The sequence below is a fragment of the Megachile rotundata genome, chromosome 15 (genome assembly GCF_050947335.1).
Source record: "Megachile rotundata isolate GNS110a chromosome 15, iyMegRotu1, whole genome shotgun sequence".
In the NCBI taxonomy this organism is placed as follows: domain Eukaryota; kingdom Metazoa; phylum Arthropoda; class Insecta; order Hymenoptera; family Megachilidae; genus Megachile; species Megachile rotundata.
This window is the reverse complement of record NC_134997.1, coordinates 9,889,154-9,908,331: the sequence shown is the minus strand read 5'-3', so window position 1 is coordinate 9,908,331 and position 19,178 is coordinate 9,889,154. Positions and strand designations below refer to the sequence as shown.

The window sequence follows — 19,178 nt, the reverse complement described above, 5'->3', positions numbered from 1 at the left end:
AATCCCCAAACCTTCAAATCTTTAATTTTTCAAATCCCCTAATTTCCAACCCCTTAAATCCCTGATCTCCTAAATCCCCAAATTCCTAAATCCACAAATCTCTAATTTCTTAAATCACAAAATCCCCAATTTCTCAAATTCCCAACTTCTCAAATTCCCAACTTCCCAAATCCCTAATTTTCCACATCCCCAGTCGCCAACCCCTTAAATCCCTGCCTTCCTAAATCCCCAAATCCCCAAATCTCCAAATCCACAACTTCTCAAATTCCTACTATCCCAAATACACAAATTCACAAATCTCTAACGTTTCAAATCCCCAAACTTCAAATCCTTAATTTTTCAAATCCCCCAATCTCCAACCCCTTAAATCCCTGACCTCCTAAATCCCCAAATCTCCAAACCCCCAACTTCTCAAATTCCCAACTTCTCAAATCCCTAACTTCCCAAATCCCCAAAACCTCAAATCTCTAATTTTTCAAATCCCCCAATCTCCAACCCCTTAAATCCCTGACCTCCTAAATCCCCAAATCCCCAAAACCTTAAATCTCTAATTTTTCAAACCCCCTAATTCACGACGAACAAATTCGAAAATTTCGACAGTGATTAAAATCGAAGCAGCAGCAAAGACCGCAAACTAATTCGGTCACGAAAGAGTTAAATGACCCTCGAACTCGTGTCACCTTCAACAAGTTTCATATCGAGTTCTGCACCAAAGATTCCATGTACAAACCGTATATACATACATGTGCGACATACATGTACACCTCGCGTATGATAATACATATATCGTTTCGTGTATAGCGCATTATAAATGTACGAATTACGTGTGTAGGGTGTTCCACAAGTACGAACGACGTGTAGGGTGATATACGTACACGAAAACCACCCACGGTGTCTATGTGCTTTACAAGCATGCTCCATGGGAGATGTCCTGCGCCACGCTAGTTTTCGCACCCGTAAAAGAACCAACGCGCAACGTCCCCTTCGTTCATTCACAAACCACCTGCTCGGCGAGGAACTATCCAGTTCCTGGATTCACCTGCTTGTCAGTCACCAACTAACCACATAAGGAGGATGTGGAATGGCAGGGTTTTCGGTTTGTCGGCCGGCATTACCGTCTGCTTCGTTATGTTCCTGCTTGGTGTTACCGGTACTTACGCTAAACGTGAGTAATTTTATTCTATTTTTCTTATGATATTTTTTGTGCGAGGTACTTTTTATGTGAGGTTGCGAAATAGCTAGAATTGTGCGATATTTTAGGATATTTTGGGATATTTTGGATATTTTGTGTGCTTAGGGAAGTTTTCTTTGCAATTTGTACGTTTTGAGGATTTTTTGTGGGGTAGTTTAGAAACGGGAAACGTAGTTAATCATTTTAAAAGAATATGTCGATAGATTTAGGTATTTTTAATGAAGGACAACTTTTTGGTGACTTTTGTGCTTTTGTTGAATTTTAGAATTTTTGGGGGGTTTGTAGTTTGGAAATGAGAAGGTTTAGTTGTTGTATAGGTAACAAGTTTGTATTAATTTTTAAGGAAGTAAATCTGGGTAGTTTGTGTGGAAGACAGCTTTCTTGGTGATTTTTGTAATTTTGTTGGTTTTTAGAATTTTTTGGGGGTTTGTTGTTTGGAAGCAAGAAAGTTTAACTGTTATGTAGTTAATAATTTTGTATTAATTTTTAAGGAAATGAATCTAGGTATTTTTTATGAAAAATAGCTTTTTTGGTGACTTTTGTAATTTTGTCGATTTTTAGAATTTTTTGGGGGTTTGTTGTTTGGAAGCAAGAAAGTTTAACTGTTATGTAGTTAATAATTTTGTATTAATTTTTAAGGAAGTAAATCTAGGTATTTTTTATGAAGAATAGCTTTTTTGGTGACTTTTGTAGTTTTATCGGTTTCAATAATTTTTTGTGAGTTTCTAATTTAAAAATGAAAAGGTTTAACATCTGTGTTAATAATTTTGAATAAATTTTTGCACAAATATGTCGATGTTAAATCTACTTCTCACAAAGAATATTTTTTTATCTTTTCATTTTAATAATTTTAATAACCAATGATTATCTTCATTACGATAATTATACAATTGTTGAACTTTACCAATATTTCTTGAAGAGAATACATTTATTTAAACAATAATTACTAATTGAAGCCTGAAAGTGCAAAATATTTCACTGCTTCCAGTATTAATTTATACGTAATTAATTAATAAAATGGTTATTACATGAAAATCAACGTGACATTTCCAATTAAGTGATGAAAGGGGAAGAAGGTTATTTTATTTTATATTAAATATTTATTAATTAAAACTGTCGTCATTAATTTTTATTTCGATTTATTTGGATTTCTGTTTTTTCAATTTTTGACTTCTTAAGTTCTAATTTTTTTAGATTCTTAGATTTCTAAATTTCTAGATTCCAAACTTTTAAAATTCCACAATTCCCAAATTCCACACTTCCCAAATTCCACAATTCCCAAATTCCACAATTCCCAAGTTCCATAATTTCCAAATTCCACAATTCCCAAATTCCACAATTCCCAAATTCCACAATTCCCAAATTCCCAAATTCCAAAATTCCCAAATTCCACAATTCCCGAATTCCACACTTCCCAAATTCCACAATTCCCAAATTCCACAATTCTCAAATTCCCAAATTCCATAATTCCCAAATTCCACAATTCCCAAATTCCACAATTCCCAAATTCCACAATTCCCAAATTCCGCAATTCCCAAATTCCGCAATTCCCAAATTCCCAAATTCCGCAAATCCCAAATTCCGCAATCCCCAAATTCCCAAATTTCGCAAATCCCAAATTCCGCAATTCCCAAATTCCGCAATTCCCAAATTCCACAATTCCACAATTCCACAATTCCACAATTCCACAATTCCACGGTTCCAAAATTCCAAAATTCCAAAATTCCAAAATTCCATAATTCCATAATTCCAAAATTTCCAAATTCCCAAATTTCCATCTTTCCACATTTCTGAACGTCTACATCCAAACCTTGAAAAGTATATAAATTTCAAACATTGCGATTTCCGTATTCCAAGATCCCTACATCCCCAAATTCCTACATCCCCTAATTCCTACATTTCTATTCCTTTGTCTTCGTGCCACAAACCCCCGTATTCCTATATATCCACTCTTCTATATCTCTGCACCCTCACATCCTTGCATCCACACATCTTCGCATCCTCACATCCTTGCACTCCACATCCCTCTCCCTAAATACCCACTTCTCAATCTCCAGTTCTCCAACTAAAACAAAAAGAATATTTAAGAAAACTTCCCTCGTCGTATATTAATGAATGCACAATCAAAAGATGTACCACAAGCTCTAAAAAAAGAAATCCCATAAAAGAATAACAAGAAAATTTCAAAGCAGAATTTATGCGAGCTCATGAAATTCATCTATGAAACTCCATCAACGAAGGATTTTGAGACAACCAATTTGACTTGCAGAACTACCCACTTTTCTGAATAGTTCGCGTCGAATCAATTAAGTGGAAACCGAAAAATAGAGTGTTCGAAAGCAGGGAGGCTTAAAGGTCGTATAATAGCGAAAGAAAATGAAATTCTGCTCCACGTAGGACGCTTAATTTTCTAGCATTCTCGATTATCTTTACATAATACTGCTGGTAATTGGCTATTCAATTCTTTCGGGTCGAAATTCGATGAGGTCTTACGAGGACTAATGCGTCTATTGTTTTTGATTACACAGAAATAAAGACAGTTCCTGATCAGAAAATGATAGGGGTAAATTTCTTGCATTTCTCCTCTAGACGGAACCGCCATTGTTGTTATTTGCGGACATGGACCTACAATATGTAATTAAAATCTTATACAACACGACTAATTCTATTTTAGATGAGGAGGATAAGGAGGATCATTGGTGAGGGCTATGTAAATTGATATCTAATTATGGGTCTATTAGTGTGTGGGGCCATTGTATATTGATTTTTACGTTTCTTCAGAAATCTGATATCTGCAATTTTTAAGGACCTCACTATGTACACAGTACAGTGAAACTTTTTAGAACTCATGTACAGTAGTCAAACCACGAGTTGGCGCGTGTAAAAAAGCTTCCACTTCAACTTCGACTAACAAGAATAATAACAACTGCTGAGAAGCACTATCTCACTCTCGTCTGTCCTTGTTTTTGGCCTAATGTACCGACCGTGAGCCAATTGCACCGCCGAAAATACGTGTGGCGTCCATTTTTCTATTCCGACCAATTGCAGCTCTTCTAAACACGTCAACTCACGCGCCAACTCGTGGGTTGGCATCGGTACCCTTGCCTCATGATTTATTCGCGTCGGTCAGAACTAATCACTGCTGCAATACTAAAACAGATGAAGAAAGTTAAAATATTATATCAATTTAGTATTATTCGGTTGACTATGTAAACTGCCGAGGCTCTTCTAAACACGTCAGCCTCACGCGCCAACTCGTGGGTTGGCATCGGTACCCTTGCCTCATGATTTATTCGCGTCGGTCAGAACTAATCACTGCTGCAATACTAAAACAGATGGTGAAAGTTAAAATATTATATCAATTTAGTATTATTCGGTTGACTATGTAAACTGGTGCTCTTCTAAACAGCTGGGTTCATGCGCCAACTCGTGGGTTGGCATCGGTAGTCGCTTTCATATAATTCATTGTCTTCTTACACTTTCTGCTGTAATAATTTATAACACGTTTATAATAATACATTCTCAAACAAGTTTCTTAATTTTGCAGCACTGCAATTTACTTCATTTCTTGATTTCTTTTCGTACATTAATTGTTCATTTCTTTTTGTACATTATTAAAATTATATATCTTCTGCAAAGTTTGTTCATTTTGAATTGTTTACACCTTGATGACATTCTTATATTTGACGTCCTTTTTAATGTACAACCCCGAAAAGGTAAATAAGTCAAAGAAATGTAAGCACGTCAAGGAAGGAATGTACTCAGTAACGAATTGAATAAATTGTACACTGATAAGAATGACATAATGACTTTCAAGGCAGTGCTATTCTTCGCCCCCGCGTGTACGAACAAGATTCTTTTCATGTTCGTCCGCTTCCGGCGAGAATGGCAAACTATTACACTCGAAACGTGCTTCTAGGAGATATGTGTCAATTTAGACCTTTCATATTCGAATAAAATTTTGAGACGCTGCGAAAGAATGATGTTATATTGTTTTTTTATGTGCTGAAGTACTTACTTGACTGATACGAAATTTATGAGAGCGTGTTTTACGAGATGGAGGAAGAGTCACTGCGGACAGTTAAATAAAATATAGAAGTATGTAGTACATCAGTTTTTATTAAATTGTAGTGGAAGTTTTGATGTATTGTATTTAGAGAATGAGTGGATTGATTGTTGGATTTCTAAACTGGTTTCTAAACTTCCAGATTTTTTAGTTACAGATTTCTAAAGTCCCGACTTCTTAAATCCCTGACTTACTAAATCCCCAAATCCTCAAATATTGAAATCTTTAATTTCTTGAGTCACCAAATCCCTAAATCCTCATCTTCTCAAATCTCTAAATTCACAAATCGCTAATTTTCCACATTTCCTGATTTCCAACCCCTTAAATCCCTGACCTCCTAAATCCCCACTTCTCCAAGCCCGCAACTTCTCAAGTCCTTAACTTTTCAAATCCCCAAAACCTCAAAACTCTAATTTTCCAAATCCCCAAAGCCTCAAATCTCTAATTTTCCAAATTCCCAATCTCCAATCCCTTAAATCCCTGACTTCCTAAATCCCCACTTCCCCAAGCCCCCAACTTCTCAAGTCCCTACCTTCCCAAATCCCCAAATTCACAAATTTCCAATTTTCCAAATCCCCAAAACCTCAAATCTCTAATTTTCCAAATCCCCAATCCCCAACTCCTTAAATCCCCGACCTCCTAAATCCCCAAACGTAAAATTTCCGTAAAAAATTATTCATAGTAATCGAACGTATTCCCCGCCGTTTGGTGCAATCGAAACTTAAATTGGTTCTCGTCGTGACGACAAACGGAGATTATCGTTACGCGTTAATCCAAATGTTTAATTACACACGTACCGCTTTCAATCATTCAACGTAGAAAATCTGATTTAAACAAGATTCAAATCTCTTTCATTTTCTTTCGACTCTAAACTCCATCAAATACTATAAAAAAAGATAAAATATCACCAGTATAATTTATATTGTTTTAAATTCACTTGTGCTTAATTAAAATTCTTTAATTAATTATTGCCTTCGATTTAACATTTGAATATTATAACAACGATTTTCAATGAGAACAGAAACGAATAAAGCAAAATAAATAGGTTACAAATAGATCCCGCTTAGTTAGGATTCAATTAACAAAAGGTTACGTTTCAGTTCTCGGAAAATTTTTCGTTCGTTTGTACAGTAGTCACTGCAGGAACTGTGGAATTTCATTCATTTTTCTTTTGATTAGTTTAATATTGACTCTGAATACCATTCCGAATTCAACTCATTAAAATTTCAAAGTGATAAGCGACTTTGTGAATGGTTTCCGCGAACTGCGGCGGAGATATATATGCTAGCTTAAATGGCGCCAAATTCAAACTTCGAAATTGCGCTAATTCTGTTTCTTTGGAATATAAAGAAATTTTGCAAATATTTTCAGCTTGAAATATTTGTAACACGAATGTAATGTATTGTTAATACCTAATTAATCATGATTCTAACAATTATTTATTAATATTTAATGTAATTACTTGGGTAAATGTTTTAAGGTAATGTTATTGAAGTATGCATAGTTTTTTAACTTAATAACAAAAACAACATTACAAACAAATTTTAGAAGACATTTATAGAGCTTTTGTAGGTTTTTATAAATTAAAATAGCAACAGTAATAATTACTACACTTAATAATTTTAATAAACATAATATTTTTGCAATATCAGTAATTTTAACGAACTTAATAATTTTGCAATATCAGTAATTTAATAATAATTGCAACAATATTAATTTAAATATACTCAAAATTTATGACCAATTAAAAATCTTAAAAGTTGACAAATTTTAATTGCTTAAAGCATTTTCAACCTTTAAAAATAATTACACCAAAAATAGCAAGTGCTCAATTAATATTATTTTATTCCTCTAAGAAATTAATAAAAATTACTCTAAAAACAAGATTTATTTAGATTTACAACATTAGCCACGCATGTGTAATAAAAAAAGTTGATTCTCCAAATTCCCATTTATCCAATTCACGTATCAATCGTTATTCAGTTACGTTATATTTTACTGGCCAATTAAATTCGCAGGTAACAGCGAAAAACGAGAACAATATCTCTGAAACAACATATTCGATTTCACGAATATTTTTCTTTGGTCAGAAATTACATTAAAAGAGGAAAGAATAAGCATCGCGAAACTGTGAATGATTATCGTTGCTTTTAATAATGTTCGACCGAAAATGTCGTATATGTATTATTTTGCAGCGAAGAAACGTGGAAAGCTTGCCATTTTCCATTGTTCATGCGACAAACACTTACGCATTGTTTGTGTTTATTTCGCGCGTGCATCTTCGTTTAGATAGCGTGTTCAATGAAAATGAATCGTTAGTTTTAACAGCGGAAATCGAACTGGTTATTACGAATATTTCGTCCTTTATCGCCGCCATTACGGATTTGTGCGAGCTACAAAATGGCAGAGGTGGATAGGGCAAATGTTTCGAGATGGGGTTTTGTTCGAATGTGGAGGGAATGGAGGAAGGGTGGGTTTTAGTATTTTTGAAGGGCAAGTTTTAGTATTTTTTGTGAGAAGAAATTTGGGGATTTTGGAATTTGGGAATTTGGAAATTTGGGGCTTGAGAAGCTGGGAATTTGGAAATTTGGGGTTTGAGAAGTTGGGGAATTAGAAATTTGGGAATTTAAGAAGCAGGGAATTGGGAATTTGGGGATTTGAGAATTTGGGAATTTGAGAATTTGGGAAATTAAGGTTTTGGGGATTTGAGAATTTGGGGAATTGAGAATTTGGGGATTGGAGAATTTGTGGAATTGTGTATTTGGGAATTTAGGAAGCAGGGACTTAAGAATTTAAGTAATTGGGAATTTGGGGATTTGAGAATTTGGGAAATTAAGGTTTTGGGGATTTGAGAATTTGGGAAATTGTGTATTTGGGAATTTAGGAAGCAGGGACTTAGGAATTTAACTTATTGGAAATTTGGGGAATTGAGGGCTTAGGAACTTAACAAGATGTTAATCTAGGGATTTGAGAATTTAGAAATCTGTGAATTTTGAAATTCGACAATTTAGAAATCTATGAACTTTGAGATTTGCTAACCAAAAAATTAAAAAATTTGACAATGTAAACACATGAGATCATCACTATTCCTCCTACATTCTAAAAAACCACATTTTATTTCTTGGTCCCTTTAGTTTCAAAAATCTGATTTATTACCGTACGCAATTTTGGGTAGAAATCCTTACTAAATAAAAAAAAGCGACAGCTCAAATCCTAGAATTTAGCAACTCGTACGGTTTTATTTCGTAGGATTACTGCCGATATAATTGAAATGTTAGGTCGTGGCAGATACCGGATACATGTCAGTTACCATAAAACTGGTTGACATTTTATTTTGCTTAGTTATTTAATTCCTACGTGAATGTGGGGAAAAAGTCCACAGTAATAATTTATAAAAAAAATTGTTCAATTTCGTTGATGTCTTAATCACAATTCATATTAGTATAAAATACTTTTACCAACATATAAATTTTATTCGTATTACTACTAATTTCTACATATTAGCGTAATTGAAGCTTTATTTGATATATTGTAGAATATTGCATTTCAGTGAGGTATATTCGTTAATGGTATTATTTGTAACATTTCGAATTTTGCAATAGTTTGATGTACAGTAGTCAAACCACGAGTTGGCGCGTGTAAAGAAGCGTACAGACTTCTACTTCGGCTAATAAGAATAAAGACAACTGAAGCACTATTTCACTCTCGTCTGTCCTTGTTTTTGGCCTGATGTACCGACCGTGAGCCAATTGCACCGCCGAAAATTCGTGTGGCGTCCATTTTTCTATTCCGACCAATTGCAGCTCTTCTAAACACGTCAACTCACGCGCCAACTCGTGGGTTGGCATCGGTACCCTTGCCTCATGATTTATTCGCGTCGGTCAGAACTAATCACCGCTGCAATACTAAAACAGATGGAGAAAGTTAAAATATTATATCAATTTAGTATTATTCGGTTGACTATGTAAACTGCTGTGGCTCTTCTAAACACGTCAGCCTCACGCGCCAACTCGTGGGTTGGCATCGGTACCCTTGCCTCATGATTTATTCGCGTCGGTCAGAACTAATCACCGCTGCAATACTAAAAAAGATGGAGAAAGTTAAAATATTATATCAATTTAGTATTATTCGGTTGACTATGTAAACTGGTGCTCTTCCAAACACCTGGGTTCATGCGCCAACTCGTGGGTTGCCATCGGTACATTCAGAAAATATATTATATTCGCTGGAAATTGGTTTTACTGATGGTTGAAAAGATGTCTAACGCATCCTATCTTTCGTTTCGTACGTCTCAAAATATAGGAGCTCGATAGCTGATCAAGTATGAATTGGTTTAAATAAGAAAAATGATAGAGCGATCCTCGAACGCAATTTTCTTCTTATCGTTCTATACGTTGCATTGAAATATTGCTAAATACTGTTTGACCTTTCGAAAAAGTTATAAAAGCTATAGAAATGTGATTATTCATTAATAAACCTTTCATTTTTCAATTGAGTACATTTGGGTCACCTAAATAAATATATTCTATTAATATTTTTTTACTTATGAATTCAGTTTTAATTTCTGTTTCAAATTTGTTCATTTAATTTTCACATTCTTAAATTCATTGTGTACAAAGTTGTATGCAACAGTTTTTAATAATTGACTTTTACTGAAAAAAGTTGTTAAAGCCAACATGGTTTTTGCAGCGTTTTATGAAGAAACAAAAGAAACCTGAACTTTGCAGTTTAACTGAAATATAAATTTTAACATTTGCAACAAACTTTAACATAGTAATAGTTTCCCTCCAAGAATTTAAAGAACGAATACTGAAATTTAAACACTGGAGTAAAATAACAGATAAATAAAAAGAATAATATTTTATCAAGTGAAAGTATTTATTTTGTTAGTACATCAAAATCACAGCAAAATACAACAAATAATTTTGAAGTGATATAAAATTTTGTAGGTTAACTACGAGGCCTCTCCATTTTGTTATTGAATCCGTAAACACATCGTTACGAGCTAACCTCGTTTCAGTTTAATACAAAACGCATTATGTAAAATTATTTCCACGATTGGGAAACTTGTCCTGAACGGTAATCAATGCTTTCTTTCCAATTGCGGATCTAATTGGAGTTTTGAATGCGTTCTGCGAATGGATTTACTGTAACGGTGCAACTTTTATTGGGGAAATAACAAAGTTACGACGGAAACTATGCACGTTTTTATAACTAAAAATGAAACTTATACTACACGTTGACTCGAAATTGTACAACATTCTACCTCCATTTTGTATTCTTCAACGAGGAAATAAAATAATAAACGCAGTGTAACAAATCAATATTTTTTACTGATTTATTATAAATAAATTACTAGAGACATTGATATTCAAAGCAAATCCAAAATTCATACAAAAACAATTTTTAAATGAAAACAAATAATAATCGAAACTTTATTATAATTTTAATTTCAACAAATTACTTTCTACAGATTTTATTATTCTTCATTTTGTAAAATGTTCCTCTCGATTTTTCTGCTGGCATTTTCGTAATTTCGATAATTAACGTCACATTCGAGTTCCAGTAATTAGCGATATTTCGTGAACAAAAAGACATCATATAACGAACATAATTTATCCGGAAGTCCGGATTATTTATCCAGGAAATGATTTCATAGCGATGGTGAGGAGCAAAATGGCGGCGAGGTGGAAAATCACTTTTGTAAAGTCGCACGACCCCGGAAATTGCAATAGGCAGTAAACGGAATGCACTCCCGTTATGCAATAAATAAAAACAGTGATTAAACGTCTATTGCTGGGCAAATACTTTACGTCCGCGAGTTCGTTATCGTCATTATTTGTCGTTTCATTGACTACAGCCTGAACGTGTTCGATCGAAGGATTAACGAACAGTTCGTAACACGTTTTTCGATATACGCTTGCGTAACGGACAATTTCCTCGATGATTCTTGTATTTTTAACAGCTATTTTATTCCACCGGCTTTTTATACGTTGTTAGCCATTTTGATTTGATATTGATTGTTAGACATTTTCTATTTGTCAGCCATTTTGATTTAATATTGTTTTTTAGCCATTTTTTAACTGTCAGCCATCTTGGTTTGACGTTGTCTGTTAGCCATTTTGATTCAATACTGTCTGTCAGCCATTTTGTAACTGTCAGCCATTTTGATTCAACATTGTTTGTCAGCCATTTTAATTCGACATTGTTTGTTAGTCATTTTGTAACTATCAGCCATTTTTATTCGACATTGTTTGTTAGTCATTTTGTAACTATCCGCCATTTTGATTCGACATTGTTCATTAACCATTTTGTATCTGTCAGCCATTTTGATTCAACTTTGTTTGTCAGCCATTTTGTATTAGTTAATGCTTTACATAGCCATTTATAATCAATTTAAACAATAGAGTTGCATCAAAATATCACAAGTACCATCTTGATTCCATATTCCTCCCAAAGAGAAACACACAACAAAAAACTAGTTAAATAAGAAAAAAACGAGTACCAAATGAAACGCTAAACATCATCACCGCACAGTCCCAGAGAATTTGTGCCGGGACGAACGGTTTTTATTAAATCATTCGATCAAGCGAATAACGTCATTTCTATCCGACAACGAGGTCGAGCAAGCTGTTGCTTCTTTAGTTTCGCTTTTGCTTCGTAAGAACGATGCTCCGTTTTATCCGCGCAATCGTTGCGGCTTTAAGATCCTCAGACCATAAAACTACGTTAAGGAGATGCTTTGACATGCAGAAGAATTTTAAATTCTTAAATTTCTCTTTTAGAGAATATTTTTCTGTTTCTTTTAGGGAAGAATTTTTGTATACGTTAATAAATTGTTAATAAATATTAATTTTTGTGTCGTACGTTTGCTTACGATGTGTTTGATTGAGTAATGTTCAGTTATCGGACGGTCAGTCATCAGGAGTTCACTTATCAGGCGGTCAGTCATCAGGAGTTCACTTATCAGACGGTCAGTCATCAGGAGTTCAGTTATTAGGCGGTCAATTGTCAGAAATTCAGTTACCACACCGTCAATCGTCCAGAGTTCAGTTATCAAGCGGTCAATAGTCAACAGTTCACTTATCGGACGGTTGAGAGGCGTTCAGTTATCAAGCGGTCAATACTCGAAGGTTCACTTATCGAATGGTTGTAAGGCGTTCAGTTATCAAGCGGTCAATAGTCAAGGGTTCACTTGTAGAACGGTTATAAAGTGTTCAGTTATCACACGCTTAATTATCTGACGTTCGAATTCTATTTTGCAGAGACATACATTGATCAAAGGTTTTTTAAACGTTATTAATTCTATTCATACACATTTGATTACACATTTACAGTTAAATAAATGCAACGAGATATTCATCGCAAACCCATTAAAGTTAATAATTTCCAATGGATATTAATTGTAACACGATATATTACGATTACGTATCAAAGTCATGAATATCTACACGCAGCCGTCAATCTGTTAAATTGTCCATAAAATATTAAACAACGTATATCTGTCGACGATCCTACGCACAAGCTGTCACAGCATATCAGACAGTGAACAGAAACAATAAAGTCAGGATATATGTCATTACATTTTGAAGCATCTTCGAATCATGCGAGTTGTCGATACCATTCGTGTTTAAATGTGCGCCTAATTGTTGGCCACCGAAACTGGGAATAGCTTGTCGAAATGTAGAATGCATGTCAACGATCGCGAGCACAAAGTGGGAACGATGGAAACTGGTCGTTCGGAAATATTTCTATTTCTCTTTGAAAATCAATTTATGAAAGAGTGTTGTTAAAAGTCAGGGACGTGAGTGTTGTTTGCATAGAACGAGTTTGTTTTTGTATTTTGGTACAAGTTATGTGTAGATATCTTGTATATTGGACGGTTTAGAGATCTTCAGAGTTGACGCGCTTTACGAATTGTAGGAAGTTATTTTATGGAGGGAGTATTTTGTTTTCATCCGTTTTTATCAAGGTTTTAGGAATATTTGTCTGTAGAGGGACATATGAGTTCTGCAGGGACATGTGAGTGACTGCTGAAGGTTGACGCAGTGCAGTATTAAAGGTGTTGAGGACCCTGCACTTAGGGTGTTCTTTGGCTAGGGATAAATGGAGGTGGGATAAATGGTTTAGGGAATATGTCAGTTTTGGGGTTTTGGAAGGTGGGGACCTTTAGAGTTAGGGGATTTGAGAATTTGGGGATTTTTGAGTTGGGGAATTTAGGAATTTGGGGATTTGAGAATTTTTGGGATTTAGGAATTTTAGAGAGTTGAGAATTTGGGGATTTGAGAATTTTGGGGATTTGAGAATTTTTGGGATTTAGGAATTTTAGAGAATTGAGATTTTGGGGATTTGAGAATTTTGGGGATTTGAGAATTTTGGGGATTTGAGAATTTTTGGGATTTAGGAATTTTAGAGACTTGAGATTTTGGGGATTTGAGAATTTTGGGGATTTGACAATTTTGGGGATTTGAGAATTTTGGGGATTTGACAATTTGGGGATTTGAAAATAAGAGACTTAAGAGTTTAGGAATTTTAGAATTTGTAAACCTAGGAATTTGAGGATTTAATAACTGTCAGTCTTGAGAGTTTGAAAACTAGAGTATTTGGGAATTTGAAAACCTGTAAATTTGGATATTTGTTAATTTTAGTAAAACTAGTAAAATTTAAATGTGTCGATTGTGGGTCACAATTGACGAACCCAATGTAAAACACGACACCCTATATATTCGTTATCGTAGGTGTAAAGTCAAAACTTGGTTTGAACTCGTGTTTTATTCATTGTTTCAGTTTGTTTCTTTGTTGATAAACCAAACAATGCCGGTTATAACTCTATCTTTTATAAAACAGTATCTGGATTTTGCGTCAGAAATACAATATTATTTACTTTTTTCATACGATACTTCACCTGTATACATTTCATCAAAAATTTTTGAACAATATTACTTATTTAACAAGGAAGTTTACAATGAGTGCTAAAAAATGTATTACACCAAACAATATCGAATACAAAACATTTTATATGATTTTCATCAAATGAAAAACTCATTGTTACTATTTTTTATAAAAAACCTAATAAGACTGCAAAATTCAAGAAGCATATATTCGTCAATACAATTTAAATAATTTTTTAATGCTCAAATGGATTTCGTAATTTTATAATTTATTATTTAACGAGGATAAATTAATTTCAATATCTTTTTAAGGATTGGTTAAAATAAAAAGACCGAAGCAATGTAAAATTTATTGCACAAAGATATGCATATGACAAAAATATGCGGAAGATTTTAAGAGTAAGGTACACAAAATATGATGGCGATATGGCGCGTAAAGGTATTATCTTGCATCTTTGTTTGCTTTGCGTTACTATCTGCTCTACTTGCTTTCCTTTGCTCCACAATGTTTGATGTATTTTAACATTCTACTTCAAGTTACCACGCGTCGAATTACCATGGATCGAATTACTACGCGTAGAACTACCACGGATCGAATTACCACATGTTGGGATTCCACGCGTCGAGTTACCACGGATCGAATTACCAGGGATCGAATTACTACGCGTTGATCTACCACGGATCGAATTACTACGCGTCGAATTACCACGGATCGAATTACCACACGTTGGGATTCCACGCGTCGAGTTACCATGGATCGAATTACTACGCGTCGAATTACCACGGATCGAATTACCACGCTTCGATTAACCATGGATCGAATTACTACGCGCCGCAATTCCACGCGTCGAGTTACCACGGATTGAATTACCAGGGATCGAATTACTACGCGTTGATCTACCACGTATGGAATTACTACGCGTAGAACTACCACGGGTCGAATTACCACGCGTGGAATTATGACGAGTGGAACTCCTCCGCGTTGAATTACCACGCGTGGAATTATGATGAGTTGAACTCCTCCGCGTTGAATTACCATGCGTTGAATTACCACGCGTGGAATTACGACGAGTGGAACTCCTCCGCGTTGAATTACCATGCGTTGAATTACCACGCGTGGAATTACGACGAGTGGAATTCCTAAGCGTTGAATTACTATGGGTCGAATGCAAATATCCGCAACAATAATAACACTGATATTTTCAAAACTACTATAATCATCCAAAGGCAAAATTTGAATAATTAAAATATTCTACAACTTCAATAACTACTTACATCAGTAAAATGCAAAAACCCGCTTAACAAAATTTTTATCCGAATAACATTCAAAGTTTCGCTTCAAAATCTCCTCTCAAAAATAATTCCCTCATTTTCCAACCATAAAATTAGCACCATCAAATTCATCTTTTGCTTCCCTATTTCAAAAGAGAAATTTACGCAGTAGCTCTTTGTGTCCACTAAAAAAAACCTACTCATCTAACGAGTATACTCAGAATCCCTTTTTGAAATGTTCGGAGCTTTTAAAATCGCGCGAAAGAAAGCTAAATGAAAGAAGCTTGAAACCAATGATCGATTAAAGCCAGCTCTCGTTTAAGATAATAATTGAGTGAATAAGTTCGTGCGCTACGCCCTCGCTCGATTTGTTCGTACTATTTTTTTCTTTTACCATTGCTTTTGCAGATCACGTATAACCAATCGCGTTTACTACTCGACTTTTTAGTTTAGCTTTCAGTTGTGCCGCTCGTGTACGACGTGATTTTCCTCTTTTTCGTTGCGTTCGATTTATAATTTCCTTCCACTGATTCGTATCGTGCATTCGTAATTTACGTTTCGTTTTAAGAAACACGCAAATTGCGGAAATTGCTCTTTTTATGAGATTAAAAAGGTTCAATTTTCTCTTTCACAGTGTAATCTGGTAGGAGATGTATTTGATTCTGTGCTTTCGATCGATAATGTACGGATAGGTTGGGTGCAAGGGTATATGTTTCATTTTTTAGTATATTGTTGGGGGTTTGTGAGAGTTCGTGGGGAATTATCGTGCGTGGATTTAGTACGCGGTGAATTAGTGCGTTGGGAGTTACCACGCGTCGAATTACCACGGATCAAATTACCATGCGTCGAAATTCCACGCGTCGAATTACCACGGATCGAATTACCACGCGTTGAATTACCACGCGTCGAATTACCACGGATCGAATTACCACGCATCGAATTACCACGCGTCGAATTACCACGGATCGAATTACCACGGATCGAATTACCACGGATCGAATTACCACGCGTCGAAATTCCACGTCTCGAATTACCACGCGTCGAATTACCACGCGTCGAATTACCACGCGTCGAATTACCACGCGTTGAATTACCACGCGTCGAATTACCACGCGTCGAATTACCACGGATCGAATTACTACGCGTAAAAATTTCACGTCTCGAATTACCATGCGTCGAATTACTTCACGTTGAATCACCACGCGCCGAATTACTACGCGTGGAATTACGACGAGTGGAATTATTACGCGTTGAATCATCACGCGCCGAATTACTACGCGTAGAATTACCCCGCGTGGAATTACCACGCGCAGAATTACCACATATTACAAAGTATTAATATTAAATTGTCATAAATTCATTTCGAGCACCATCTCACGCATACACACACCGAAAACATCTGTCTAAAAATAAGTATAACTTCCGTGTGTCATCCTCAGAAAGGACTCCTCTTCGGACTAAAACGTTTGCAGGTCCATAAAGAAAACGCTGTCTGTACAAAGCTGTCCATTGTGTTTCATAATCTATATTCAGAGGCCACATTTTCCTAGTTCCTGTAATATGAAATTTATTTCCAGTTAAGGAATCAATGAGTTACACAATCATGTTCATTCATCCTTTTATCGAAATAGAGTTGAATGAAATTTCTGCTTCAGTAATAATATTTCCTTAGGTATTGTATTTAGCTTTAGTTTCAATCGGTTGAGACAAGTATTCATGTTTAAAGTGGCGGAAATTTTATTGTTGGCGAATATCCGTATTTTGGACAACATTTCGTTACAATGATATTGTACAGCGTTAAAATAGTATTCTGGTTTCTTATATAAAGTAAAGTATTTATGACAGAGATAAAGCAATTGTCTATCGTATATTGTACATAGTTAAATTCGTAGTTTGATTCATAGAATATTGATTATTAATTAGTATCTTTTTTTCAGGTGGCTGCTCAGCTTTTGGACACTCCTGTTTCGGTGGACACGGCAAGAGGTTCGATTCACATTTGCGAGATATTACGTTTCAACGAAATGAGGTGCCAACAAGTGACAACATCCAGGGAACACAAGACGTTCCTTTGTACAATCAGTTTGAAGTGCCGAAACAAAAATTCCTAGGACAACGAGAAATATTTCTTGAAGCGCGCCGTCAGCCGCCAGTGAGGCTTGATAATTACATCTTGTCCTCCATCTTTCGACAATGGGTACATTAAGTTTTATTTCTACGTGGATATTGAAGGGGTTAGGAGGGGGTTAGTTATCCAACGTGTGGTAATCCAACGCGTAGTAATGCAGTGCGTGGTAATTCTACGCGTAGTAATGCAACGCGTGGTAATCTAACGCGTAGTAATCCAACGCGTAGTAATCCAACGCGTAGTAACCCAGCGTGTGAATATCCAACGCGTAGTAATCCAGCGCGCGGATATTTAACACGTAGTAATGTAACGCGTAGTAATGCAGCGCGTGGTAATTCTACGCGTAGGAATCTAACACGTGGAAATCTAACGCGTAGTTAACCAACGCGTAGCAATGCAACGCGTGGTAATTCTACGCGTAGTAATGCAACGCGTGGTAATCCAATGCGTAGTAATCCAACGCGTAGTAATCCAACGCGTAGTAACCCAGCGTGTGAATATCCAACGCGTAGTAATCCAGCGCGTGGATATTCAACGCGTAGTAATCCAACGCGTAGTAATACAACGCGTGGTAATTCTACGCGTAGGAATCTAACGCGTGGAAATCTAACGCGTAGTTAACCAACGCGTAGTAATGCAACGCGTGGTAATTCTACGCGTACTAATGCAACGTGTGGTAATCCAATGCGTAGTAATCCAACGCGTAGTAATCCAACGCGTAGTAATCCAGCGTGTGAATATCCAACGCGTAGTAATCCAGCGCGTGGATATTCAACGCGTAGTAATCCAACGCGTAGTAATACAACGCGTGGTAATTCTACGCGTAGGAATCTAACGCGTGGAAATCTAACGCGTAGTTAACCAACGTGTAGTAATGCAACGCGTGGTAATTCTACGCGTACTAATGCAACGTGTGGTAATCTAACGCGTAGCAATCAGAGCGCGAGGATTACGCGCGCTCAGCCACTAGGCTCGAAGCTGTCGCTCTCGCGTCTGCGCATGAGTAATCCTCGCGCTCTGATTGGTCCGCGTTTTTCCTTAATAATTCAAAAACGAAGCTTCCTACCCCATTTTTGCAAAGGGAAATCTGATTCAGAATCACTTCAGCTACCCTCCATTTCAGGGACCACTAGTTGTGAGACATCCTATATGTATTTGAATACACTTTCACTGCACAAAGTAAAATATTTTCTTAATTGCAGCTGACGTCACAGCATCGTCATCAACCGGAAATGGACATCAACGACAAATAAACGGAAGTTTCTATTGTACTTGAGTTCGGCGTTGATCAGAAAAACAAAAGCAAAAGGGAAATGTATATCAAACAAATTTTCGACAAACTACTTCGGTCATTTATCAATTATAATCTTATTGATGTTATATTTCTTGTGTGACTTTGTAGCGAAATATATAATTTGAAGTGTAATATTTAAGAGATAATATTAGTTATGTAAATAACATTTTGTTCGTGTTGAAAGAATAAACGAAAATGTTATTATACTTTATTATCGTTGCATGCACCTGTGGACATCTCTGTTTGTACAATAAAGAATGAAATAAAATATAAAATATTTGTTTATTTTATTCGGTTTTATTCGTGATAAGTCTATTAGGACTAAATGAATATTT

General features: G+C 35.6%; 1 protein-coding gene across 4 annotated transcripts in view; it reads left to right on the top strand.

Annotated features, from left to right (window-relative positions):
- LOC105662567 (uncharacterized) overlaps positions 1-19,105 on the top strand; it is a 26,692-nt gene extending 7,587 nt beyond the window's left edge. For 2 of the 4 annotated variants that reach the window (XM_076540422.1, XM_012286089.2), the window contains exons 3-4: positions 17,359-17,618; positions 18,752-19,105. In XM_076540422.1, the coding sequence (XP_076396537.1) occupies positions 17,359-17,618; positions 18,752-18,802 (311 nt within the window). In that variant the 3' untranslated portion in view covers positions 18,803-19,105. Of the gene's footprint in view, positions 1-832; positions 1,166-14,521; positions 14,589-17,358; positions 17,619-18,751 lie in introns of those variants that run through there. The other 2 variants (XM_076540421.1, XM_012286088.2) reach the window with 2 other exon arrangements.
- The last annotated feature ends 73 nt before the right edge of the window (positions 19,106-19,178 follow it).